Below are 27,809 nucleotides of genomic sequence, written 5' to 3'. Positions count from 1 at the left end.
AAGATTTGCCAGAGGAACAACGGAGAGCCCAGCGCACGGACGCAAGCGAGGCACGCCGCACGCTTCCTCCTCTCCTTCCTCCCCGGGTTGGTGTGTTTTCGTTCCCCTTGGTTTGCCAGTGTCGGACCCAAAGGATCTGAGAGCCGAGCAGAGGATAGCATCACCACCTCCTCCTCCTCCTCCACCACCACCACCACCACCACCCAGCACACTTGGTCCAGCAAAACAAGGAACGCAGAACTTCGCTGTGATCGGAAACCTATCTGAGAGATACACACACAAGGAGTGACTAGCTAGTGGTTAGCACAGGCTTAACGTGAGCTACTACCACTGAGGAAGAAAAGCCATGATCCCACAAATCTGGTCGGCCATCTAGATGTTTGTTAGCCGGTGGTCCGGGCTAGCCTTTCATTATCTGAGGGGAGCCCGAATGCTGCCCTTGCTCAGACGACTGCCAGAGAATAGTAGAGCTCTGTCTGGTTTCTCTACAGTCTCAGTCTCGCTGGATGGAAGAAGGAATATCTAGGGGAAGAGGGAATTATTATATTCCACAAGGAGGGAAAGCCATACGGTTGTTTTCTATAAAAAAAAAGGTAAGGCATGATTTATTAATAACTTATCCACAACGATTATGATAATAATGTTTCTGGCGGAGGGGGGAATAGACGGATGTTTGTACCTTTAAGTGGAGATGATTGCACCGAGACGGCCACATAATGTGTACGGGGGACTTTAAGAGGGATGGCCGTGGCTCGGGGCATGTGCTATGGGCGAGCCTCGCTGACGCCGAGGTCATCTTTCAGCCATTATCTCGCTACAGGAACAGGGCTGGGAAGAGAGTGTGTGTATGGACGAGATACTTCCACATCGTCGCGTTCGCTAGTGTTGAAAGGTCGGTCGTGTTTGCTGTTTTTCTCATAGCGAAGCATGTGTTTGACTCATTGTTTCCCCTGAAAGGGTCTCGGACGGACCGACGGAGGGCAGCGTGGTTCTCAATAAAGACCACCTTCATAGAGACCACCTCTCCAGTGGATCTCCAGTCGAAGCGTTCAGTGGCTTTTTTTTTTTCTTCCCTACGGCGGGTATGAAGAGTGAATTAAGAAAATGAGAATTCTACCAAGTACAGTCATGCTAAACCACACCAAAAAAAGTTCCCAGGGTGGTGAGACTGTTTCCAGGTCATAGTGCAGTGGGAGGAGACTGGGTCGAGCTCCTCGTTTCCCCTGCCCTGACTAACCTTCTACTCCAACTTACTCCAACCCTGGTCCCGTAACCCTCTGATACAAATCGAGGAACCTTACCGACCCTCCCAGCTCTGGGTGTCCCTCTAGAGAAGGTCCCGTTCAACGTTAGCGCGCAGAACAACAACAACAACAACAACAACAACAAGAAGCAGACGCGGGACTTGTTTTACGTGCTATTTATGTTCCCCTGACAACAACCAGACGAGTGGCTGCCCGCCTGTTTTCTCCAGCAGTGGTTCGGTGACCAAGCGATGGCCATGGTGAGTGGGGGTTGGGGAGATCCAAATGGGGGCACCAATGGTTTTGGGGATAAGAGCTACCTGAAGGGAGAGGAGGAGGACGGCTCGCCCCAGGCCGGGGGCAGCGACATGGAGGCCGGGGAAGACGACAAGGCCTGCGTGGTGGACTGCGTGGTCTGCGGGGACAAGTCCAGCGGGAAGCACTACGGCGTGTTCACCTGCGAGGGCTGCAAGAGCTTCTTCAAGAGGAGCATCAGGCGCAACCTCAACTACACTTGCAGGTGAGATGGTCCTGCTGACTCGCTGAGGACGTACAGGAGGTGTTGTGTACAGACAGATTTCCCCCTGCATAATAATACAAGGGGATTATCACAGCAAATATATGTTCATAATGGAAAATGAGCTGCTCATTTTAAAGCACAGCTCCACTAGTTGATATAAACTACTTAATTTTTTCTCCCTGACAAAAAAACATGTACACTCGTAAACACGATAATCCATATCCAATAGACAGAGAGCGGATGAATGAAAAGACGTGTAGGCTCGCTGAATAATTAAATCCCAGTTGGTCTCTTATAATGGTTATAGTTCTTCAAAGGAAATGGATGCAAATTGCCATAATGAGTCAAGCAATTGGATTATGTGCAGAGCTCTTACATTCCCCCCACAATGGTGTGTGTGTGTGTGTGTGTGTGTGTGTGTGTGTGTGTGTGTGTGTGTGTGTGTGTGTGTGTGTGTGTGTGTGTGTGTGTGTGTGTGTGTGTGTGTGTGTGTGTGTGTGCGCCTGCATGTCATATGCACAATGCCTTGTTGCTCAAAACAAATTAGAATGTAAACATCGAACGAAGGCAGCACTTTAATTCATGCACAACGGCCCACGATGGCCCTGCTTATTTCATCATTTCCCCCACGTATACTTCTAATGTAGGTTCATGGATTCGACTTGCTGAATATATTGATGAATGAAATGGCTTTGTAAAGAAACACAAGCAAATACTTCACACATTAGATCAGTCTCAACACCCACTTGGTATCTTGTCTTCATTCACATGGTCTTTAAACATCTTTATTTTTGTACAATATTAATGTTTATGATCCTGTAAACGGATGGCTGCTACGTGTATTATATATGTGAACAGAGGCTTGGTATGTTTCATTTATTTACCTATCTATTTAAGAATCTATTAATCCCCCCCATATACAGGTATGTGATTATTTTCCAGGTATGAACCATGGAGTAACCATGGTGCACTGGTAGACTGGTTAGCCTGCATGCTTCTAACCTAGAGCTCAACCCACACTGGACTTTAGGGCCTGTTACCGATATTAGGGAGTTAACCATTACTGATGGTAAAATGTTTGATATATCTGCCTCGATTCAATACTGGGGGAGGGGCAGCTCCTTAGGATTCGGTGCTCAGCCTCTAGCATTGCTTCGGGCCACAGCGATATCACGTTAAAATAATGAGCTTAAGGAACCCATTTACTGTATGGGTAGGAGCTACTAACCTCTACACAGAACCTGATGTAAAACTCCTAGTGTTGGGATTGTTTACGTGGATGTGCTCGGTCAAAGCATTTAGAAGTTCAACCCCCACAGTATTGGATTCCTTAAGAGGTCATTACATTTATAAATTGACACCATTTCTAAAGCTTTCATACCTGAGCATAACGTCAAACATACGCCGACGCATATCTGTGAAAGGGTATATCCCCAATAAATTGCCCAACCGATGTATCGGTAAGGCTTTGCTTCTACCCCATCAGAGGGGTCGTTAGGGTGGTGTAATATTCTACCTGATGGTCTTGGAACTAGTGGCTGTATTCACACCACCAACTCCGGTTTTTATTCAGTTCTGTCTTTCTATGAACCTTAGTTTCAAGTTTGGAGCCAAACAACAAAACCCAGTTATATAGCTTGTGTTGTCCTTCATCAGAAAAATAATGCTGAAATAGCTGCCATCATGTAAGCATTCTGAACCCACTAACCCAATTGTGGCCGTTAATTATGTTCCCAGGTCCAACAGGGAGTGCCAGATCGACCAGCACCACCGCAACCAGTGCCAGTATTGTCGCCTGAAGAAGTGCTTCCGCGTTGGGATGCGCAAAGAAGGTATCTTCCTCTCCTAATGCTCAATGTACACGCATCCATTCGCACCTAGTTAGCTGCATTTTAGCCTAGCTACCTGCTGGCTACGCCCTACCAATTCCCTATTCCAACCTAGATAGATGTCAGCTAGTGCTACACGTTCCAACATACATTCTCTTGTAGCTAGTTGCTAGCTTATGCTACCTGCTCTCCATCCATTCCCAACGTACGCTGTGGGCATTTATACACTACATAATATGCATACATGACGTAATGGTTTCTAAATAACATTGTGTTTTTACACAACTTCGTGAGAATCCACTCAATATGACCTACACTTCAGACAGGATTGTAACCACTCCGTTGACGCTGTTCAAGTTGAACTTGCGGCTGTTCTCGACAAGATCAAATGAACTCAGTACCGTGGGAGATCCTCCCATCATTCACGTGGCTTCGATCCAAGACGCCGCAAATCGAATCAATCCATAGCGGTTAACTTGGGGCTGATTTCCGCCGCTGCTCATCCTATACCGCTACCAGCGCCCCTCCCCCCGCCGCCAGCAGAGGGACGGAGTGAACGCCACAGAGGGCTTTCCTGGGGCTCTGAGCTGGCTGTTAGCCGATCGTGTCGGTTTGCTGTCATGTACTAAATGGCTTAATCCAGAGACTCGACTGAATGCAACAGAGCAGATTCATCAACCCTGAGCTCCCCCTGCTTATACTTACAGAAGAAATGAATGTCTACACCCCCCACCCCCCATCACTGCTGCTTCAGCTCAACCTGCAGGGGTTGATTAGTTTCCAAAGGTGCAATTTATAAACAGGAAAGTAACAGTTTGACAATGAAACGAAAGGTCGAACCTGTGGACAGTGGGGCAGAATGTACCCTTTTCATCTGTTCATCTGGGAGATTTGTATAGATTTTCGTTGAAACCCTTTTTTCATGAGCATTTTGAAAAGAGGGAAAATGTTCTGTGTTGGACCCCAGTTCAAAATCCTACGGGGGGGCAATGCTAGGAAGTATTTTTCTCTGTGGTGGGCACTGTAGCGGGGTGAGAGAGCGGGATCTGGTGGTGGTGCAATGTGTTGTTGGAGCGAGTAGTCTCTTATTATCATCCATTACACTTTTCGCGGCGACATGGCGGCGCCTCGTCTTTCAAGGGCAAGCCGTGTCCATTCTGAGGGCTTATAGATGGGATTCCTTCTCATTGGGGAGGGAAGAAACGTGTGTCTTCACAATAGCTCCATCCGCACACACAATGGTTCTTCTAGAAACAGAAATGAAACGGTAGGAGTCCATTCGTTTTATTGTGTGCAGAAAACCTTCAACCAGCGCTACATGGCGAACCCACTCGGACCTCCTGAGTTCTGCCGTCTACTTCTTATTCTGCACGGCGCTTTTAATCTAGAATTAGAGCCCGCCGACCAATCCGATGTCTGTTGATAATCTGACACGCACACACCCCACTACTGAGAGACAATCCACTCCCTCTCAGCTGTTGTGTTCTGCCGCCGTTTTTTTATTCGTGAAATCCTTTCCTGCTCTCTCCTTCGCGTGTTCCCTCTGCAACCAATTATTCATGATTTATTCTCCCTTTATCCCCCCCCCCCCCCTTCCCTTGTCCTTCATTCTTTCTCTTTCACTTTCCCTCTTTCTACGCCGCTACCTCTCCTGGCCTCTCCTCTCCTCCCCACCCCCATCCCCTCCCCCAATCCCCTCTGTCCCCCAACCAAACTTCAGCAGTCCAACGTGGGCGCATCCCACCACAGCCCAGCCTCAGCCCGTCCATCACGCCGCTGGGCGGAGCCGGCGGGCTGGGCGGCATCGGCGGCGAGTACTACAACAACAATAACAACAACGGGGGCGGCGGCGGCGGCGGCGGGGGCGGTCAGCCGGTGTCGGAGCTCATCTCCCAGCTCCTGCGCGCCGAGCCCTACCCCAGCAGCCGCTACAGCCACCAGTACAGCCAGCAGGGCGGCGCCGACAACGCCATGGGCATCGACAACATCTGTGAGCTGGCGGCGCGCCTGCTGTTCAGCACCATCGAGTGGGCCCGCAACATCCCCTTCTTCCCCGAGCTGCCCGTCTCCGACCAGGTCGGTGCTGCCGCTGCCCTCTGGGGGCTGGGGGTTAGGTTTTTTTGCATGCGGCGTTGTTTTTGAAATGCTGTTTTATGACGGGCGTTCACAAGTTAGAATTGTTGGGTAAACAACTTTTAAAAAGTAAATTAAATGAAAATATCTCTATTTAATCAGAGCCGTGAAAATGAAACATTTTTATACTTTAATCTCCTATCGAAACACGCATCAAAGGCGACTATAGAAAGCGTTTTGTTCTCGGCCTCAGAACGCGCGTGTTAGAAACGTGCGTGCATCTGACGCTGACCAAGCCTGGGTATTCCCATGCTGCCTTGCCCGTGATTTCACTTCGCGCTGCGAGGCAGCCTGGATTCCACGGATCCGATTTTCGCCCCGATTTTACACACCCATCGTCTTCTTCCTCATCGAATTTCTGTCGCTCTAAATACGTCATCCGGTATTATTGACACGATTGGCTACGAGCTACGTACAGACTCGTATGATAGACATTCGTAGCGCCCAATAAACGGCTCCGGGCAATTGTGAACCACGCCTCAAAACACGAGAAAATGAATATAATGCTCCTCTCCATGTAGATGGAGAGGAGGTCTGGCGTTAGCCAGGCTAACTCTGACACACTCTGGGATGTGTTATCTTGTTGTATACGGGGTTTGGGTTAACCTAGCGATTGTTAGTGCTTTACGCTTGTTTCTATGAACATCCTTACTGTAATGACAGCGATATATTGTTACTCTTTCTTCTTACCAATGTACTTCATGTAAGTGGCTTTGGATTAAAGCGTCCGCTAAATGGAGATGTCCCCCCCCCCCCTGGCTGCAGGTGGCGCTGCTGCGTCTGAGCTGGAGCGAGTTGTTCATCCTGAACGCGGCTCAGTCGGCCCTCCCGCTCCACATGGCGCCCCTGCTGGCGGCCGCCGGCTTCCACTCCTCTCCCATGTCGGCGGAGCGCGTGGTGTCCTTCATGGACCAGGTGCGCGTCTTCCAGGACCAGGTGGACAAGCTGACCCGGCTCCAGGTGGACTCGGCCGAGTACAGCTGCCTCAAGGCCATCGCCATCTTCTCTCCAGGTAGGCTTTTACTGCTCCCGTGTAATGTGGATGTCGTGCGTTCTCAGTTGGGGGCGGTTCATCGGGTAAGGTGCCTCCCCAGGGAGGTGTTCCAGGCACGTCCAGCGGGGAGGTCACCTCGGGGAAGACCCAGGACTAGCTGCCGCCCCCGCCGTCCGACCCCGGATAAGCGGTTTGAAAATGAGATGAGATTCTGTACATTAGTATGGAATAACCGTTATTATAGATTCAGTTTCTGGCTTCCTCTTGTGAGTGCTGACCTAACACTATATACCATGTTCGATTATATTTTAATGTGTATAAATGCCAAATATCTTCCCATCATCGTCCCTTAATCAATCAAATGCCACTGTCAAACGCATTCAGAATAAAATAATAATTTATTTTATATATAAGCAATTTGTGTTTTATTTTTGGAAGTTGCATAACCTCTTATACATAGAATCTAGGAAATCTTTCTAAGAAAGTTCTATTTTTAATGTAATATTAATATGGAGATACTGGACCTTGAAAACTGCATAAGGAAAGACCTTCAAAAGTCTGCTTGTCTGGCCTGTAGGCTAATGCTAGTGTTTAGCTTGTTATGTTCTGACTCCCAAACCCTCCCAAATCCACAGCCTTTGTTTCCTGACAGCTCCATTTTGGCAATAACTAAAAAAATTCAAAGTGTTTTGCTTTCCCCCAGCTGAAAAGCTGTTATATTTGTGAAAGAAATTTGCCCTTGGATTTTTTTACTCAACCAGGAACCACAACATTTTAAGGCAACGAAGGAAACTGTCTGTTTATATCAGTGTATTGACCCATTCAGAAATGCAGTTTACTCAGGCTTCACACAATAGTGCCTGTACTCTGGTGCCCCCTGCTGGCCTTCAGGGTGCCCAGCATGTCCAATCAATGCTCTGCGCAGCTTTTACCTCTTGTTATTCAACCTCATAATCCCAAAGCGATCAATTATTTCTCTAGTTATCCAACCCCGCCCCTTCTGCGGTTATGTCCACCGGATGAGCCGAGCGCTTTCAAGGACGACGTTGAAACAACTAGTGCCCTTCAGCGGCCATTGACGTCATTCACAGGGGGATGGCATCCTCGCGGCTGATCACGACTCCTTATGCCACGTTGTGTCCTCTCCCCCCCCCCCCCCCCCCCCCCTCCCCGCCCTCACAGACGCCTGCGGGCTGACGGACCCGGCCCACGTGGAGTCCCTGCAGGAGAAGGCGCAGGTGGCCCTGACGGAGTACGAGAGGATGCAGTACCCCAATCAGCCACAGCGCTTCGGGCGGCTGCTGCTGCGGCTGCCGGCCCTGCGCGCCGTGCCCGCCAGCCTCATCTCCCAGCTCTTCTTCATGCGCCTGGTGGGCAAGACCCCCATCGAGACGCTCATCCGGGACATGCAGCTCTCCGGAAGCTCCATCAGCTGGCCCTACGTCCCGGGACAGTAGCCCCCCCCCCCCCCCCCAAACCCACCCCTCCTCTCCCCCCCCCCACACCCACCCCCCACCCCCTCTCCTCCCCAGTACACCTTCCTACCCTCGCTCTCGTGCCCTCCCTCCCGGCCGCCCGATGGGTGAGGTCTCCGTCTCATTGGGGGTTGTGACGCACATGGACCAACAGGAACCCTCGTGACTCGACGGCCACGCCATCTGTGGGGCGCGGCGCGTCCTCCCGCCACTGCCAGCTGGCCGCCGCGCCGTACTGTCGCGCGAGCGCTCGCTCATCCCCCTCCTCCCCGCGTCGTCACGGTACACGGGTGAACACAGAGTCGCCCCCGGCCCCGCCCCCCTGGTTCTGATCCGGTGCCAGCCTGGGAGCCTCTTGGTTGCCAGGGCGGCGTGTCCGCTGCCAGGTCCCGGGACGGAGGCCAGGTCGGTCCCGCTGGGGCCCCCTGCGACCCCACGTCATGTCAACAACAATTCGCCACGGCGACTAAGGATGCAGCGTTCCCTAATGCCGAGGGAGGGCGGAACGTTCTCGCAACCCCCAAAGGAAAACTCTGCTCGTACCCCTTAACCATTGTCTCCATTGTAGATATTTTGCTACAATTTTTGGTTCCTTTTTTATAGACTGATATTTATCAGTGCTGACCATGGACATGCACACGGCAACAGACTGGGACGGACGATGAACCGGTTGAAGGGGAGAAGGGGGGCCACACGCTGCAAGTTCTTAAGGGTCCGCAGGAGGCTTCTGTTAAAGGACATTGTGCTGTAAGAGAGGAACGCTGTGGTTCTCCTTGGATGAACTCCTATAGCAACTGACACTGTGGGGGTGGGGGGGCGTGGAAAAGTGGAAACTTAAAAACGAGAGGGATAAGAAGAAATGTACCAAAGTCTATTTTATCATTATGCGAGTGGGTATCTTAATAGATATGATGAAGCTATCGGTTAGGGAGAGAAGACTTGGGGGGGATGCCATGGAATGACTGCTTGGCCAGCAGAACTTTTACATTAACATTCTTTCACAGGGCTTGCACCAACGCTGTTCTCTGAAAACAAAACATAACTAACGAGAACAGGTGACAATTTTCATGACAAACTGACAATTACCTCACAGGATTTCAGAATGAATTTCAGACTGATGTTTCCTAAACTCAAACCTCCGTACTCCTTGTTCACCACGAGCCGCCTTCCTTTTAGACAACTGCCTTGTTTTTCATTATGAATTGATGGAGGAAAAAAAAAAAAAAAAGGCCATCTGTGTTCCATCTTTTAAATGGACCCCACCACCCCTCCCATAACGAGAGTTTGGACTTGTTCCTCAAACTGGATTTCTCTGTGATTTAAAGATAATGGAGAGGCTAAGGATAGCGGGCGTCTTCGGGCTGAATGCGTAACGGGCAGATATTTGCAACTACTGCAGGAATTTCCATTGAACAAAAACTCGGCAGGCCAATGGTAGAAGATGCTCGAACGCCCTGATATCTGTCGCTTAGGTTTTGGTTCTGCTAGTTTGTTGGGCAGGGGTTGAAACTTGAGACAAGTATTCTCTGTGTATATATCTAAATATATTAAGGGCGACTTCTTCTACTGCATGTGAAAATCTTTTTTTTGTTGTATTTTTTTTTTTTATCTCTAATGTTCATTCTTTAGAATGTAAGTCTGTAAAATGGATTCTTCAACATTTGATATTTTGGTTAACTGTTGTCCTCTTTAATGTATTTTTGTTGTTTTATTGTCGATATGTTACATCAAAATACCTCTGCTTTCTGGTCTAATGTCGAAAAAGAGCGAAATGGGTCTTGAGACCACCAAAGTCAGTATTTAATGGATGGTGACAGCGACACTTACTTGTGTGTTCAAACAATGCGTTGCTGCAGAGGCTGTTGGACCCTATGGTCCTGAAGTCTATTGTAGTTGCACACCAGGGCTTTCCTTGGAGGCTGACGATAGCCAAAACAATGAAATCACTACCAAATTGACATACATTTTTGTATGTATTGATGATGCAAGTAAAAAAGTGGAGCATCGTTTTAAAATGCCAATGATTTGAAATGTAACGTGTAAGGATACATAAATGATTCTCGGCAATACCCTTTATTGCATTTTGATTTTGATTTGTTTTACTCTAAATCCCCTGAGGAAAAAAACAAGATGTACAATTAATGTTTTCCTATATCTTTGGGTTCTTAGTTCTCTAGTTTTAAAATTTTAAGTGTATGAAAGCATTATTAAAGATTCAAAACATCACGTGCTTTGTGTTTTCCATTAATCTGCACTTGCAAAGTATTAAGAACACAAAATATCACTTATGTGGCCCAGGGCAGTAGAGGTAGACTCGTGAGTTTCATGTTTTCTTTGACATTACATTTTCCAATAAACTTAGCATTTTGTTATTCTGCTTCTCCAAAAAGCTAAACCCTTTGCAGTAGTATCAGGCTTGAGGGAGGCCTCCTACACATTAAGTAAGTTTCTGCCTTACATTTGCATTTCGGTTTCCACTGGTACGTTCTGGAATGTCTGTTGCTATTAATGGGGTTTATAATGGGAACTCACAACAGTTCAAAGCTATTGAGCTTCGGCAAAACCGATGAATTCCAAAGTAATTTACAGAGTTCACCATCAAAAAAGAACATTTGCAGTCACCCTCATTTCCGCCTTCTGCTGTGTCTTCGAGCGTAGCCGGTTCCTCAAACGTGAAGGTCAAAGTTCTTTACTAGCCGCTTTAGATGGGAGAGTTTTTGACTCAGTTCTTTGGTACGTTTTTTCTTTCCTTGATAGTTTGGCGACTGGTGGAGCAATGCAAAAAGGGGATGTATTTATTATAACTTGGTTACATGCATTCATATATTTAAAGGAGTAGTAATGATGTTCAATAGAGGCTGTTAATTTGTTGAGCATTTCAGCCTAGCCCCATCTACAGGAATGAGAATGAATAATCAACACACACGTCTCTCCCAACTTACAGTTTTAAGGTCCTTCATTCGGTTGTATTCATCTGCGACACCCTGCAATAGATCACACTTATATGAACGTCGTAGCTAAACCATTGATCCAGCGACGTTGACTCCATCATTCTCTCGATTTACCATACAAAGCCTTTTCTTATTTTCTACACCAAAACGTGTTGAAGTTCAAAGCGTGAGGCGGGTCGCTCTACCTGGTACTTGATTGAGCCCTCCTGCAGTAGGTCAAGCTCCTGGCCCAGCTCGTGGATCTGCGCGCCGATGTCGTCCATCTCGGCGCAGAGCCTCTTGTAGTGGGCCCGGTCTGCGTCAAACTCCCCTTTGTAGCGCTTCCTCTGCTCCTCCGAGGTGATCTCAGGGTACAACCTGCCGTCACGTGTTCCTTCAGCATTATTCTTCTCTACCTATTCTTTTGTTGGGTTTATTGCAAACTGCTTGATGCTTATAGAGCCAGGGAACCCAAAACCGTCACCCTTTTAAACGTGGTAATTTGTCCTATATGATGGACACCGTAGTTATCTGTGTAGTTTTAGTCCACGACCTAAGAAGAACGGAGTAAACCCTGTGTTTTCTCCCCAAAGCACTGTGTGACCATTCCACCCTGCTGGGGACGCAGGTGGCGTGCTTTCGTGACGCCTGAGTAGCTTTTGTGAGGCACACTGACGTCACGGCCGAGGGGAACCCGTGGCGCGGTGTGTGTCGACGTGTGGAGCTCTGTATGGGCAACAATTGACTGCAGTGTCTGCAAGAAAGTTGCGTTTTTTGGACACTCGTGAAATGCCAGGGTGTGTGTGGGTGGTGAGGCTCCGACTGAGCAGCCATTTATTTAATGTCCTTGTCCGAGGGGTAGGCTTCCCGGACACCTATAGTATACCTCTACGGTGTTTGGTGGAATTCATATACAACATTGTTATTATTACGCCCATTACAGTTACAGTTACACAACGACGATACTAAAGAAGCATCATAAAGTTGCCATGGGTCATAACAATGGTAACGCGCTCCACTCTTTCCTAACACTCTCGGGCCAAAACACACTTTTTCTTTTTAAAATCATATAGTGTTGAATTCCACCTGAAACAGGGGGTTCACTGGCTCTCAAAGTGTATTTTTTCATCACTTTGCTCCATGTTTATCGGAATGTAAAGAAGGATGGAAAATGAAAAGAATACAAACTATGTTGCAGCCAGAATATGCAAAACATATCGTCTCTTGGAGAGCTTTATCATTGAGGCTTTTTACTACTTTTTACAACTTGTGACTCAGATGTAAAATCGATACCATGGCAACAAGGCTGCGGCAACTACACCATGGCAACCAGACCATAGCAACAAGACCGTGGAGGCAAGACCATATTAACCAGCCCCCATAGCAACAAGCCCTTTCTGACAAGACCATAGAAACAAGTATTCTAAAATAAATAAATATATATATCTATACAAATAATTTATATAATTCATTTGCTGGGAATGCTCTTTGAATGCTGCTGCGCCAGATGGTGATGAATAATGGAGGCCAAGATGAATGGCGTCTGAATGGAGCGAGGCCAACCTGTAGAGGTGATCTCTCAGATACTGGTCCAGCTCGTGCCCAGTCTCCCCACCGGTCGTGTAGCCGCTCTCATACTGGGACGGGGCCACGTCCCGGGCAGGGGGGCTCCCGCTCCGCTCGGGGCCCCGGTCCCTCTCCTCATACTGGGGGGGCTTCCTGATGCTGTTGGCCTCCTCCTCCTCCTCCTCCGAGCCGTGGGAGCTGGCCGGGACCCCCACGTTCTGGTACAGGGGCTCAGGGACCCGGCTGTTGGTGCTGTGCGGTCGCAACGTTGACAGCAAGAGAGATACTGATGGTGCTGTTCTGACTGTGTGTGTGTGTGTGTGTGTGTGGGTGGATAGGGGGGGGGGGGGTGGGGGAGGTCATGCCGGATCAAACCCTCCGCTCACTTGTTGCCGCTGACGTAAGCACCCGCTTCGCTGTAGACGCCGAGTGCCGCGTTGCCGTGGGCGACGGAGACGTTCCCAGCCCGGAGGTCCGGCGCGGCTCTCTCTGATAGGACGACGGTCGGGGCCTGCTGGGTGCTCCGCCCCTCTCCCACATGGTTCACCTATCAGAGAGCGGCGGGACATGTGACCAAAACCAGCTCATCCATTAGGAAAACACATACACACACACACTTGATCTCTATAGCCGTGACATTCCCACGCTGGAAGAGAGGCCACCACATGCTGTTGCTTTGTGTTCATTCTTCATTTTCAAATCAACCCATTAATCAATAACTCAGAACACTGGAGTCAAACTGTGCCAGCTGTAAGTCATCAATATTTCTCAACATACACTTTTTCCTCAGAGGAGCACAGTTACTTCAGCGCTGGTAAGATGCCATCTAATAAGAGTGTCGTATCCAAGAATCTAGGCCCATTCCAGGCTAACCCTACTCTACAGCGAATACATCGCCACCCAAAGGTGTTGTAAAGGATACCCAACTATCTGAAGTCTACCACCACTGCCGCTGTTGTACGATGAATCATTGATGACTGATCTAGACTTTGACCTATTTCTAGAGCGCAGGCGTCACGGGCGCACAGGCTGAGCAGCCAGTGGGCGGAGAGAGGGGAGCGTCTGGAAGAGGCAGGCAGCCTCTGATATGGATCTAATCAGTGGTGGGGCTGGTGTCTCCAAGATGGAGGACGGAACCCCCCACAGAAGGAGCGGAGAGGATAAACCCGGGGACCTCCTCAGCTTACGCTCGCAAGGAGACGAAGGAAATATGAAAACAAGCGCAATTCTCACCCAATCACATATAGAGCGATGTTGTTTGATTTAGTCTTTTAAAGGCAACTTACATATCGTTTTATTCATAGCTATGCTCTTCCATCCGCCCAATACACACACACACACACGCACGCACGCACGCACGCACGCACGCACGCACGCACACACACACACACACACACACACACACACACACACACACACACGTGTGTGTGGAATATTGTATATGTGTACAGACATAAATTCTGAAACTTATTGTTAAAATTAGGCCATCCTCATATTTTCCTGCTTTCTGGATTCCTTTTGTCAGAAGATGCACCCCAGTGCTAGCAACACCGCTCTTGCAGATGGTATCCTCATTAATTAGTCCCGGTTCAATCATTAATGCCTAGAACTCTGTGTTCTGTTTGCTTCATTATCCGATTTCCACAAATGCTTAAGTTAAAACATCCCTTGGAATAAATACAGTTATTTATTCCTTTTAGCATGTTCACAACAGTCATGAAAAAGCTAGCTCAGTTGGCTCATGTTTCTGCCCCACGTGTCTTCATAGAATGAGTACCCCGCAATATGAGGGGAATTACTATGACCTATTTAGCAGGAGCCCGATCTGTGAGAATCTGTAGCAACTCTGTTTCACAGTGAATAATTTGGCACCACCGTGTTGTGTGGGTATTCACTGAGCAGTGCCGAGGCGACTGGACGTCTCTTATATATTATACATGCCCTATACATTATATATAGGTTTCCATGCAAGGCATGCATCTTCACTGTGATAGAAGAAGGGCCCCAGTTGGAAGTGACTGAATCATTGAAAGCTTCCAGTGCTTTCTAGGCCTGCAATTATATTTCAAGCGATGCCAAGACTGGACAACTAGGCCTCAATGGTTGCCTAAATGGTAGAGATGTCCGATATTATCGGCCCACCGATATTATCGGCCCGATATTAGCATAAAAATGTAATATCGGTCAATATCGGTATCGGATTTTTTTTGCCTTAAAACCGTTTTTTTTTTTTACATTTATTTATAGCTCAAATAAATGTTTTCAAAATTGTGCAGTACAGTGCACATTGTAATTGACTCATATTTGTGCATTTATTCAATTAAGGTTATTGAGTTTTAGTTAAAGAAACATACTGCTATGTTGCACATAGTTGTTCAGGTACAATGTTTTATTATTTGTGAAGTCAAGTTTGCCCTATTTGTTGTGGGCATTGTCAAGATTATCTCAGGGAGAGTGTAATCCAAACTGTTGTCTGAGACCATTAAAAAAATAAAAATAAACATGGCACTTTTCCCTTAAATTAAGTTGAAGTATTTTTCTTATTTTGCACAGACAATGTTAACATTTGGAAAGCCTTGTTACATTCAAGAATGCATCCAGTGGGGCATCACAATAACATTAAGCATGTTGTGTTAATTCCACAACAGGAGATATGTAATGTTACCTAAATTAGGTTTGAGGAAAAATAAATAACCCAAATATCGACATCGGTATCGGCTGATATCGGAATCGAAAATTTAGAGTTGGACAATATCGCATATCGGATATCGGCAAAAAAGCCAATATCGGACATCCCTACTAAATGGTGAATATGATTTCTATATACTGTATATTCATCGAGAGACATGAACTTTAGTGTTGTGATGGTCATTTTGAAACCAACTATTGGTGCCAGAAAAACGATTAAAAACAATGAAAGTGGACTGTAGCAGCACGTCTTTCAAGACAATGCTCTTGTGGAGTGTGTGTGGTTGATGATTTAAGAAGCCTCACTTGTCCCAAGAGTCCAATCAGTCTGACGTGGGACTGGTGAGGCTGCATTTTCCAGCCATCAACCACACAATGATAGCCAAATTGGTTGAAATTTAAGTGTTAGAAATTTTCAATTTGAATAAAGACAGAGCTTAGATACTAACCTTGGTCTGCGTATTTATGAGGAAGGATAAAGTGAAGCCTAAAGAGCACATTTAAACGCACTCCACTAGAGAACCCAAGAAACTCCCATTTTGTAAATTTAACAACCTCCTATTCAGGACACCATGGTAGTGTATGGGAGAGTCCTTAAGCACATTGTTCAGGAGCGAAGTTCGCCACTGTTAAAGTCCTCCTCATCTTGTAAGAGTATACAGGAAGCGCATCTGAAGCAATAAAAAACAATGAGTTTTATTCCACTGAAACTTCTGTGGCACATATTAATCTTTAAATGCCTCAGGAGATAGACTTACTTAAAGTGAACCGGGCCGCGTTATGAGGCAATGGTTTAACAGGTGAGTTTACGGCCTCTGTGTTATCTCCTGGTTAATGATCAGTCAGGGTGAAACCAGGTTTGCTGAAGACAAACAACAGCATGCTCCGAGTCAATACCTGCCAGCATTCATCATTATCCAGACACCAGCCACACACTCAAAGCCTAGTTTCTGTTTGCATCTATTGTGAGTCCTCACGCAAAATTTCTCTAGACAAAAGCTAGCACGCAGTCCTTTATACTTTCTATGTGTATAGTATTTAACACCTTTTTCCCTTCATTCGGACGAATCCCCCTCTCTCTGTGATCAACAAGTGGTCCTACGTTTGCATGGGAAACGTGGGCTTATAAAGGGTCAGGTTTTGGTTTGAGGTTTGAAATGGCCCAAAGAGAAGCCAACATGAATCAGTTTACAGGCCAACATCCCCAATATTAACCTCAGAAAGCTACAATGATCTTCATTTTCTTATTAACCCTGTCTGACTACTCCATAGCACAGTGGCCTCTGCAGCCATTCACCAGTCAGCACTGGGTATCCAGGCTGTTTAACCATCCGCAGCAACAAATGTTATTATCTTAGAGTTGTTTTTCATCCCCTTGATTGATCACAGTAATTATTGTGATTCTAAATAGTGAGGAGGCTTGGGGAATGCTTCTGTGTAATGAATGTACTGTCTATAGACTATCCATTGGTTGGGATATCCCTTTATTACAATACTGTACGCCGCTACTGTTTTTTGCAGCCAAGCAAAACACATCCATTTATCCACTTCCATTTACAGCATTTTTTGCACTGGTACCACAACCACTTGAACACTTTACACTTAAACTTTACACTTACACTTTACACTTAACTACCCCTTATTACTCATTACCACTGTTTTAGATTCCCTACTTACTATTACTTAATTTATTTTATTTGTATTATTATTATCTATTATTGTGATCTATGCTGCTATTTATTTTTTCATATTTGTACTTTACCCTGTATTGTTGCTGCTATGTGACTGTTGAGGACCGTAGCCTAAGACTATTTTCCCTTGTGTATTCAGGTACAATGAGATGTATAAAAGTAACCCTAAATAGAACGTGAATCATTCATCCAGATGGTGAAATGGGTTCAGCAGAACGGAGAGCATCCAGCTCACCCAGTCCTGGACGTCCTGCGGATGGAGGGCGACCAGCGGGGGGTCCCAGGTGATGTTGGGCTTGCCATGGCGCCAGATCTTACTGCGGGTCTTGTAGGCGTAGTACGCAGCCAGAGACAGGGCCACCACGACCATCAGACCAAGTACCAGGGCGACCGCCTGCAGACACAGCAGAAGGAGGCGGTATAATGGGGAACGGTGCAGAAGAGACCAGCACAGAGCAGCGCTGGGCAGAGCAGGGCAGAACCCGAGGGGACCCGGCTCACGTTCCAGCAGCCATCAGGGTAGAGCCACGTGACTTGGGACTGTGAGTGGGCCTGTTGCGACTAGCCTTAGATCACTATATAACAAGAGGTGAATATTTCTTTAAAGGAGCTAAATGGAACAGGTGCACAATACTACCATTCAATGACCATGATGCCTCATCAGAGATGAAGGAAACATGAAAACAATGCGAATGGCAGTATGTTCTCTTTTGAGATTCCCGTTCTGTGTAGCAGCGTTTGTGTATGCCTTTTCTGTTGTGATTCAAGCAAATTGGCACTGGAACTCACCCTGCTGCAGCCATGTAAGTCTCAGACAAACTGGATCAACTGAGCTTGTACTAGATTCCACCCGACCCAAAAAGCCTCATCCTCTTTTAAAAATGCTCGACGACCAGAGCCGTGCTAAAACACTGGTAAATATTGGAGTTACGTTTGAAGATTTGACTGAAATCTTCAAATGTAATTCTGGAGGCTTCTTAGAGCCCAGAAGGATTAAAGAAGGATGCCATATGAGCTGGTTTATATTTTGCGACGAATAAACAAATGGCAGAGCATAGTAGCTGATCAGGTTACAGTGACCGTGGGACACCTGGCTTGTCATTGTTTGTACATTTTTTATACATTTAATATCAATATTTTTTTACATGGGTTATGTTTATTGCTATGGTCGGGTTTAGCTTTTTGATTAATCGTGCTTTTCCCATCAAAATGCTTCTGAAACCCATTACCTCGATGGTTTGTAATCTGGAATTTTGTTGTCTTTCCTTTTTTTTTGCCAAGAATCATGGAACAATTTATTAAACTGGCATATCTGAGTCAACTGGGACAATGTCAAGATATTGACAATGCCATTGTCACCCACACCACACACACACACACACACACACACAGACCTCCTCAGGGTCCATGTAGCAGTAGTGGTGCAGGTACTGGTTGTACAGGGAGAAACCTCCTGGGTAGCCCGAGCCCGCGGCGGCGCTGATGCTGGGGCTCCCCTTGATGTTCTGACACATCATCAGCATGGGGTTGTACAGCATGCTCTGGGAGCTCTGGGACATGGGGTTCACCCCGATCACGAAGATGATGTCCATGATGCCCTTCAAGTAGATGTTTGGGAATAGGAAGACACAAGGGAAGGGTCATTTCATTACTATATATGTATATATATACTGTATATATATATATACATGTACGTATATATGCACGTATTTCTTATTATTCAGACGTTTACAATGCTTTCCAACGTGATCCAGATTTTAGTTCTGAAAATGTTTGAGACCCCTTATTATTTTTTTACCACAAATATTGTTTGAACCATAACAACATCTGCCCGTCAGTAGTAGGCCTATATGCACTGCACCCCTGGAAAATCATCTTCGCTCAAGGCTACGAAACATTAGGCAGTCTGCTTTTGTTTATCGTGGCTGAACCTTTTAAGTAAATTTTGTTCATCATAAATGTATCAAATATTTATAGCTGATAGGTAAGCAAACACCTGTGACCCCATGCACGTTAGTTGACCCCGAAGGCTTTTAACATCCACATTGTTAAAAGCCTTAATTAAACTGAAATACACCAGATAAAGGTCTAAAGGGGTGTTAGCATGCCTTTTCAACTTTTCCCTTTGCTTTTGACTGTTATATGCCGCATATATAAATCTAAGTCCGAGCCAGGGGGAGTACGCCCCTCAATAGGTGTGTGAAACAGCTTGTATGCGCTCAAACGTTACTTCTGTAAAAATGTGACGTCAGACTGTGCAGTGGGCCCTGCTGAAGTGCAGAACTCCCGCCTCCCGGCTACCCGCAATGTTACAACTTCTCGGGGAAGTGAACTTGCAGACACACGCGCAAGGTGTTTCGCAACAGAGTGGGCTACCCCGGTCTTAAAGCCACATGATACAAAACAGAACACTTCAAAAAATGCTGAAATTGGTTTTGCAGAAACGAATCCTGTGAGAATAGTTTTAACATACAGACACGTAACCCTATTCTAGTAGTACCCCCAAATGCAATTATTAACCCTAAAAAAGCCTGATATGGGATCTTTACCCATCATGCACCGAGGCAGACACACCTGTAGCACGGCCAGGATGATGTCGCAGATGAACACGGCCAGGTAGAACCCGCGGCCCCGCGTGGCGCGCGACCGCGAGAAGCTGCCCACCAGGAAGCCCAGGGCCACCAGGAAGTTGATGGCTGCCATGGAGATCATGGCCGACTTGGCCGAGTACGGCGTCATGTAGTTATTGGCGTAGCCGTAGCTGCCGCCGTAGTACCCAGAGCCCACGCCGCTCGCCGCCCCGCCCCCTCCCATCCCCGCGCCGTAGCCGCCGCCGCCGCCGTAGCCCAGGCCCTGCATGTCCCACACCAGGGTGGACGCCACGCAGGCGAAGATCACGAAGCACATGATCACCGTGGCGGCCTGGAAGGTCTTGACGAAGCCGGGCGGGGAGAACCAGCGGTGGAAGTCCTGGGGCCGGGGGTCCCCGCCCTGCTCGTCCATGTAGTAGGAGCCGGGGGGCGGCTGCGGGCCCCGGGGCCGCCCCTGGGAGGGGTGCGGGGCATGCCCGCTGCGGGGGGAATGGACGCTCCGAGGGGGGTAGAGGCTGAGGGAGGCGCTGTACGGGGGGCTGTACACCGGTGGGCTGTCGTACTGCTGGGGCTCGTACATGGTGGCCCGGTGGTCATGGATACGACGCCGGCCGGGGGACGGAGGAAGGAAAGGCCTGTTAGAGGAGGAGAAGGAGAAGGAGAAGAAGAGGAAGAGGAAGAGGAAGAGGAAGAAGAAGAAGAAGAAGAAGAAGAAGAAGAAGAAGAAGAAGAAGAAGAAGAAGAAGAGGAAGAAGAAGAAGAAGAAGAAGAAGAAGAAGAAGAAGAAGAAGAGGAAGAAGAAGAAGAAGAAGAAGAAGAAGAAGAAGAAGAAGAAGAAGAAGAAGAAGAAGAAGAAGAACAACAACAACAACAACAACAACAACAACAACAACAACAACAACAAGAGGAAGAAGAGGAAGAAGAGGGAGAAGAGGAAGAAGAGGAAGAAGAACAAGAACAAGAACAAGAACAAGAACAAGAAGGACAAGAAGAACAAGAACAAGAATAAGCAAACAATAATAGCTGGATTGGGATTATTTGATGGATGGAACCATAAATTGATGGATCGGTGGACGGATGGATGGACAGAGATAGTTAGGTAGGTGGATGGATAAACGGATATAGATTGCTGAAAAGGAGGACAGATAGAAAATTGTATAGAAACAACAACAATAAAGCAATATGATCTATCATCTTCCTTGAGCGAGAACACGATATGTTGATCATGCAAGTTTTTGCTGTGGCTGACCTAAACCACCAGCTGTTTAGCATACAATCTCATTTGAATATGATGTTGTGGACCCAGGATTCAGCAGAGGAGCTCTCAGTCCTCCTAGCCCTCCCCACCGCGGCCTGTCTGTCACTGACCCACACAGTCCTGCAGAACTCAACCCAGCAGCCTTCAATAATTCAGACCAACAGCAGAGAGGAGGCGGCTGGGGCAGCCATGCGTGTTGTTGACTGCAATGTGAACCACTGCCATGTTCTTTGGACAGACTTTACCCGTGAGGGTCATCTGAGTGTCAGGTTGTTATAAGCAAAAGTAAGTTATAGTCGCAATGGCGCCTCCACAGATAAAGCCAGCCATGCAAAGTACTGTGGGGGGATCTAACGGTCACTATCACACAGATCATTCAGCATTAACTCTCCCGTCTGCTGGAGGTCCTGCTGCCACCTCTGCATCGAGACTTCCCGTTAACTCCAGACAGATAGTCCTAATATATAATATATAAGATATAATACACATCAATACGGTGGGGTGCAGATCAAGAGTTGCAGCTTCTTATTCGATTCTGGCTAAATTAAGCTGACTATTCATTTAAATTGCCCTTTTCCTCAAAACACGTAACATAATTTCCATAATATTTGTTAGTAGGACGATGATAATATAATAATAGACGAATAATATATAGGCCTACTAGAAAATAGTACGAACAATTATCAAGGACCACATAACAAGAACCTACCAATAAGGTTAGTCCATGAAAACAGTCCATGGAAACTTCTACCGCCTGGAAATGAAAATCAACGGTCAATGTCACGTCCTCGTTAAATCGCCTTTTAAGTAATTAATTGGTGATCATAGATGTTTTACTTCTTGAAAAGTAACGAGCGGTCTTCACGTTGGCCCGGTGCGATGCCCCCGCGCATGCGCAGGCGCGCAGAGGGACGACACCGGTCTCAGGTGAGAGCATTGTTTTTATTATACATTTTTCATGAGGAAGACGAACCGGTAATATTTTCCCCGGGTTAACAGCACCACCTTATTTTTATTTAAAAAAATTCATGACGAAAACGAAGCAGTAATATTTAGCCCAGGTGAACATCCCAGGTGAGTGTTCCGTATGCTTGCAGGCCCCTAGACCGTGCACATATTTCCAAAGGTCGACCGTTATGCATGCAATCCCCACCCATTTCAAGCAGGCGAATACCTGACAGCATCCAGTAGTGTGGGGAGCTAAAAATGACATGAGAGAGGATGAAGTATAGATAAAAGACATGAAGACATTTATTTATTGTTGTTATTGAAAGAAATCCTCTCAATTAAGCTTTTACCAAAAAATAAAAAAAAAGAATTCTCTGCTGAGATGAATAAAGTATATCTTATCTTATCTTATCTTATCTTATCTTATCTTACGCCAGTATCATGTAGGCTATAGCTAATGGTTGTTAACAGACCACATGAATCTGGCTTAAAGCCGTGGACCAATGAAGCAAATGGAATTGTTCATAATGTGAATATTTATTACAAAAATACAACATTTCTTTGAAATTGTAACACCAAGAGAGATTATTCACATACTAATGAATAAGCATTTGAAACAGCACAGCGCTGAGATTTCGGAATCAAACAATGCATTCGGCCCTCTTTCCTTGAGTCATCTCGCCGTCATGCCACGGCTCTCCATGGTGTCAAAGGTTCGAATCCTGTTCTTGATGTGGCTCAGCTTGTCTTTCATGTACCTGTAGCGTTCCCTCTTCTCCAGGAAAGCAGGGTCCTGTAGAGAACACACACATCCCTGTCACACACATGCATTGCTGTTTTTCCTTGCGTTTGGTTCTCTTTATTTCCTCCATTCTTTCTTTCATTAATTCCCTCTTTGTATTATTTTTTTAATTCTTTCATCCTTTCTTCCTTTTATTTATGCATTCTTTCATGCAAGCATTCATTCGGTCATTCTTTCTGTTTTGATCCTCCTAGCCCACAGTGAGCCCAGGTGAACATGCAGTCAGTAATGTGGATTTCAAGAAACCCCATTCGTCTCAAAGTCAGCAATATTATCCTCACCAGTGGACAGCTTTATTTGAAAGAAAATATAACCTGGCTAAGAATTAAGAATTACGATATTTGTTTGGTGTAGTTTGCGTACATGAAGGAGTAGAGAGAGTGTATTGCTCACCTTCTTCTTCTCTTCATATGTGAGCAACATTCTTTGAATTCTCTCCTGTTCCTACGGGGTAGACAAAGGTGAGCAAACGGTTACACATGCAGCAACTTCACATTACATTTGCACAATGCTGTCATATAATACATGTGTCTTTTATTTTGGTTGTCATTTCAGTAACACAGATATTTGAAGTAGCTGAAATGTCCCCCACAGTTTGGGACACTCATTACACACATTGTCTCCTACAAGGGCCCAACACTAATACACAGCGATGCCTTCTCTCACGTCTCGTCTGCTGTTGTTCTGGAGGAGACTGTCCATCATGTCGTCCAGCTCCTGAAACTTCTGCAAGGTGTTAGTGATGTCTCTGTGGAGGTCCTTGTACTCCGGGTACTGGTCGTTGAACACGGCCTTGTATCTCTCCCGCTCCTCAGCCGAGGTGATCTCCGGGTACTTCCTGGATACAATGAGGAATAACATTTTGCATGTCGTTTTTAAATGCTCACAGAAGCGGTGGCTGAAGTCTTTAGAAGGCTGCATGCATTAGAAAACCGTCACTGACCAAAATAAAAAAAGACCAAAATGTCAAATATAAATGTAGGCATGATTTTAGATGAAAGAATAGCAACACTTACATGACGTAGTCGGCCTTGATGGGAGTGCTGTAGTTCGGGGTGTTGTAGTCCTGTGAGTGTGGTTTCTTGCTGGTGTAACCTTCATCATCTTTAAAGGAGATTTTCTTTGGTTTCTTTTTAGACATTGGGATGGTTTGAGGATTTTCTTCCTGCCATGAAATAAGATGTATGATCAGATCTGAGCAGTCTAGAAGCACCATTTAGGTGACTGTCATCAAAACTATAAACTATGAACGTAACATAATACAGAGTTGCTGATGACATTTATATTAGCATTTCCTCAAAAAGTGAGTCTGTCAAGGTTAATAAAAAATGCATAACCCAGTAATGCTAAGTATTTAACAAAAAGTTCTGTGTAGCCTTCCCGGGCTGTGGCACTGTGTTACTAAGCCATATAAACCTGGTGGCAGGTATGACACACAGACCCAGAATAGCGTTCAAAGCGTCGTGTGGTGATGCCCTCCCTGCACTCTGCAGTCGTCTTCGGTGACTCAGCTTCCTGTCCCTCACATGGTAGGCTCCGCATGCTGGGACCATCACAGCCCAGGTTCTCAGATGAATCATAACGTCTTCATAACACCATGACCATACAATTGATTGCGTACGCAGCGGTGTTAGTGTAGCCACAAGGCACAGTGCTTTTGTGCGTTATGGTTTTTTGGGGGTGGATTGGTGAGTGGTTGAATTTTGTTGGTGAGGGATTATTCTTTGTGGCCAAGGTGAGTGTGTTTGGATGTTAAAGGAGACACATAACAGACAATTGGGGGGGGGGGGGGATATCTGGGTAAAACCCCAACGTCCACAGTCTACCTCCCAACCACAGCCTGTTCATTATTGAAATGTATCTAAAAAAGAATTATAAATAATAACTATTTCAATACTGTACCACACACACGGGTCATGGTTTCCCCAAGCCGTCAGGCTCCTGGAGGAATCCACTACCCCCAAACCAACTACAACAACTGATTATTTAAATGTATATTTCTGCATTTTTGCACCACAATCAACCGTGGCTGGTACCACTAACACTTGTGCAACATATCTTTTAAATTTTTTACTTATTTGTACCTTATTTATTACTTTATCTTTTATTGTTGCTGCTACGTGACTGTTGAGGAACCAAGTCTAAGAATTGTACTCTATTGTACAATAAGATGTAATAAAAGTGACTCTGAGTCTGGTTCGCAGCGGTTCACCTCCAGCCTGAAGCTCTCCAGCTCGCGCCGCGTGGCCTCGTGCCGCCACATCTTCAGCGCCACCATGAAGCCCACCAGGTACATCAGCATGACGATGAAGATGAAGGTGGTGCCCGCCATCTGCCCGCCGTCCACCCGGCACAGGTTGGCCACGATGGGGTTGAGTCCCACCGTCATGTGGCACAGCCCGCCGCGGTTCAGGTCGTTGACGTACACGATGCCGCCCGCCATGTAGAGCAGGAACAGCGCCACGTTGACCAGGGCCTCGGTCAGCGGCCACCAGGCCGAGTCCAGCAGGATGGCGCGGTAGTACATGGTCATGCCCAGCACCAGCAGGATCAGCGTCACCACCCAGGACAGGCCGGCCACGGCCAGGACGAAGGGGGTCATGGGCCCCCCGTAGGAGTACCCCGACAGACCCTGGCCGTTGTTGTAGTAACCGTTGGTCATGCCGTAGGAGTCGTCCCACTCGCTGTCCTTCTGGATGTAGGCGATGACGCAGGCGAGCACCATGCCCCCGAACAGCAGCTCCATTCCGGCCAGCAGCCGCAGCAGCCCGGGCCACGACTTGAGGTAGGAGTACTTGAGCTTGTACAACTCCACCTTCTCGGCGTAGTATTCGGCCGGGTGGATGCTGGTGAGGATGGACTCCTCGCCGGCGTACAGGTCCCTGTTGTCCCGCAGCAGGGGCTTGTAGGACCTCTGGCTGGAGGTGGCCAGAGAGCCCTCGTCCCCCTGGCCGTCCCAGAGCCTGCGCTCCATCAGGGGGCTCACGGGGGGGCTCACCCTGGTGCCGTCCGGGGGGATCTCTTCCCCCCCGGAGCTCACATCCTCACGCCCCTTCGTCCAACTCCGGATGGATCTCCCCAGGGTCTTGGGAAGCAGGGATCTGAGTCTGTCTTTCATGTTTTTATCCGGACTGCTGGATGTGTATTCAGAGGAGTCTGCAGGGTCGTCCTCAACCACGTCTGATAGGTGGTCCGGGGTGGGCGTGTGTGACACCCAAACGGGGGTAGGTGCATTGCCAGGCCTGGACGAAGACTCAGCCATGGTCTCACCGTCTCCTTTCTTGAATCGCTGGCTCCAGCTTCTCATGCTGATTGTTGTGAGTCATAGCGGCCATTTTCCAAAAAGCCATTTTGTTTGACAAGGAACAGATTAATTGTTGGTGAGTGTGTAGAAATTACAACAACACTCATATCCAAATAAAAAAAATAGACATGTTGTTCTGATAAGACCAATTCTAAGTATGTGCGTATAACGTTGACATATAAACAGGTTGATAGATGAAAACCAAAAGCAATCAACTCGTCTGAATGTGGGCTAGACAAACAATCGCAATTTACAGATACCTCGATGTATCCCTTTAAAGCTCCGATGATAATCTATCTACCTTCTCTTAAATGACAACTCCTCCACGTGCTTTTCTTTCTATATCCACCAAACGATTAGCAGCATATGGCTGTGTCTCCTCCGGCAGGAGAGGAACCCATTCATCACATGAGCCGTGGCTCGCCGTGGGCGTCAGAGAGAGGGTTTAGGCGCCCTGCTGGGGCTCTGAGCGTCTCTCTGAGCTCCTCGCTGACACAGCGCTAAGAAGGAAACGCTCACTAAGGGACGCCTCACCGAGGACACACACCTCCCCACGCTCCGGTTCAAGCTTAGCACATTCCAGTAGACACGAGGGTGGTACATTGACCCCTGATCAACAGAACGATATAAATAGAATAAGTATAGAAGTAAAGTGTCGAAATAAGGTAAACGTAGAATGAGGTATTCAACGTGGACTGTGAATACGTCGTTTAAACATTGGTGTTACTTTTATTTGTTACAACTGATTTTTATTCATCGTGTCACGTTATGTTACCTTATTTCTACACATGGTGTTATTCAGTTGACAGCATTGAAACAAAATTAAAATAACATGACAGTAAAATAACATGACAGTAACACCACTCCTCCTGGTACTAGGCCTAGTATTGTTTCTTGTATTGTAGTTGTTGTTAATGTTTACCTTGGTAGGGTAGAGCCCAGCACCTGACTCTTTCCTGGTCCATGACAGCTGTAGAACTTGGGAGTGTGTTTGTTGGTGTGTGTGTGTGTGTCCTTGTCTGGGAGTGGACACAGAGGCTGGTGTGTAAAATGGCTGCCCTCTGTACTGGACTAACGCAGCAACCCCCCGCCCCCCCGCCCTCCTCTCAGGTGACTCACACGCGTTATTAAGCGCTCAGTGTGTGTGTGTGCCGGTTGGCCGGTGAGAGAGAGAGAGCGTGTGTGCATGGTGTGTGTGTGTGTGTGTGTGTGTGTGTGTGAGTGTGTGAGTGTGTGTGTGTGTGTGTGTGTGTGCGTGTGTGTGTGTGTGTGTGTGTGTGTGTGTGTGTGTGTGTGTGTGTGTGTGTGTGTGTGTGTGTGTGTGTGTGTGTGTGTGTGCATGGTGTGTGTGTGTGTGCATGGTGTGTGCATGGTGTGTGTGTGTGTGTGTGTGTGTGTGTGTGTGTGTGTGTGTGTGTGTGTGTGTGTGTGTGTGTGTGTGTGTGTGTGTGTGTGTGTGTGTGTGTGTGTGTGTGTGTGCCTGGTGTGTGTCTCACATGCCTTGATAAGCGCCCAGTTCTGTACATGCAGGGCGACCCGGGAGAAGCATGTGAAAGCACTGACGGGGGGAGATGGAGAGAAGGGGGAGAATATACCTAATAACATGTCTTTATTTTACTACAGCTACTACAAAGCATCTTGGATTCATGTTCATAATACTGGGCAGATGTGGCTGGTGAAAACGCTTTTTCTTTACTGGTTTCTGCATCTGGTGTCTAGTAGCCGTGCTTATTATGGAAACCAAAATGTGCTCCATGATTAGCCTACAATAAAATAGTGACTAAGTTCAGATGACTTCAGGTGTGTGGAATGTAAGTACACACCTGAATGTACCGG

At 47.0% G+C, this 27,809-nt stretch overlaps 3 protein-coding genes across 4 annotated transcripts; 1 reads left to right on the top strand and 2 right to left on the bottom strand.

The window, feature by feature from the left end:
* The first annotated feature begins 675 nt into the window (after positions 1–675).
* nr2f6a (nuclear receptor subfamily 2, group F, member 6a) lies at positions 676–10,421 on the top strand. Of its 2 annotated transcripts, none has more exons than XM_030363669.1 (5): positions 676–1,764; positions 3,502–3,596; positions 5,317–5,669; positions 6,492–6,738; positions 7,903–10,421. In XM_030363669.1, the coding sequence occupies exons 1-5, from the start codon at positions 1,496–1,498 to the stop codon at positions 8,175–8,177; spliced, it is 1,239 nt and encodes a 412-aa protein (XP_030219529.1). In that variant the 5' UTR covers positions 676–1,495; the 3' UTR covers positions 8,178–10,421. The 2 variants fall into 2 exon arrangements, with proteins under 2 accessions (XP_030219529.1, XP_030219527.1); XM_030363667.1 differs by having other exon boundaries at positions 688–1,764; positions 5,314–5,669.
* On the bottom strand, positions 10,253–21,821 carry zgc:154006 (Occludin_ELL domain-containing protein). The gene is made up of 10 exons (XM_030363666.1): positions 21,757–21,821; positions 21,629–21,673; positions 19,645–20,296; positions 18,465–18,668; positions 17,306–17,464; positions 13,078–13,238; positions 12,689–12,943; positions 11,332–11,503; positions 11,138–11,179; positions 10,253–10,960 (listed from the first exon to the last, which is right to left on the bottom strand). The coding sequence occupies exons 3-10, from the start codon at positions 20,239–20,241 to the stop codon at positions 10,862–10,864; spliced, it is 1,689 nt and encodes a 562-aa protein (XP_030219526.1). The 5' UTR covers positions 20,242–20,296; positions 21,629–21,673; positions 21,757–21,821; the 3' UTR covers positions 10,253–10,861.
* A 564-nt stretch (positions 21,822–22,385) lies between these two features.
* marveld2l (MARVEL domain containing 2-like) lies at positions 22,386–27,043 on the bottom strand. The gene is made up of 6 exons (XM_030364367.1): positions 26,896–27,043; positions 24,882–25,977; positions 23,686–23,834; positions 23,336–23,507; positions 23,063–23,113; positions 22,386–22,660 (listed from the first exon to the last, which is right to left on the bottom strand). Exons 2-6 carry the CDS (start codon positions 25,974–25,976, stop codon positions 22,541–22,543), a joined length of 1,587 nt encoding a protein of 528 aa, XP_030220227.1. The 5' UTR covers position 25,977; positions 26,896–27,043; the 3' UTR covers positions 22,386–22,540.
* Between the last annotated feature and the right edge of the window lie 766 nt (positions 27,044–27,809).

Source organism: Gadus morhua, chromosome 8 (assembly GCF_902167405.1).
Source record: "Gadus morhua chromosome 8, gadMor3.0, whole genome shotgun sequence".
Lineage (NCBI taxonomy): Eukaryota > Metazoa > Chordata > Actinopteri > Gadiformes > Gadidae > Gadus > Gadus morhua.
Note: the sequence above shows the minus strand (reverse complement) of the source record. Positions and strands in the feature narration are given on the sequence as shown.

Coding starts and splice junctions, on each gene's coding strand:
- nr2f6a (XM_030363667.1), top strand. CDS start 1,496: ATGGCCATGGTGAGTGGGGGTTGGGGAGATCCAAATGGGGGCACCAAT. Junction 3,597..5,313: donor CGTTGGGATGCGCAAAGAAG/GTATCTTCCTCT, acceptor ACCAAACTTCAG/CAGTCCAACGTGGGCGCATC. Junction 6,739..7,902: donor CATCGCCATCTTCTCTCCAG/GTAGGCTTTTAC, acceptor CCGCCCTCACAG/ACGCCTGCGGGCTGACGGAC.
- marveld2l (XM_030364367.1), bottom strand. CDS start 25,976: ATGAGAAGCTGGAGCCAGCGATTCAAGAAAGGAGACGGTGAGACCATG. Junction 23,835..24,881: donor TGGAGAGCTTCAGGCTGGAG/GTGAACCGCTGC, acceptor ATTTCATGGCAG/GAAGAAAATCCTCAAACCAT. Junction 23,508..23,685: donor ATCAAGGCCGACTACGTCAT/GTAAGTGTTGCT, acceptor CATTGTATCCAG/GAAGTACCCGGAGATCACCT.
- zgc:154006 (XM_030363666.1), bottom strand. CDS start 20,241: ATGTACGAGCCCCAGCAGTACGACAGCCCACCGGTGTACAGCCCCCCG. Junction 18,669..19,644: donor TCATCCTGGCCGTGCTACAG/GTGTGTCTGCCT, acceptor ATCTACTTGAAG/GGCATCATGGACATCATCTT. Junction 11,180..11,331: donor AGGGCTCAATCAAGTACCAG/GTAGAGCGACCC, acceptor GATCTATTGCAG/GGTGTCGCAGATGAATACAA.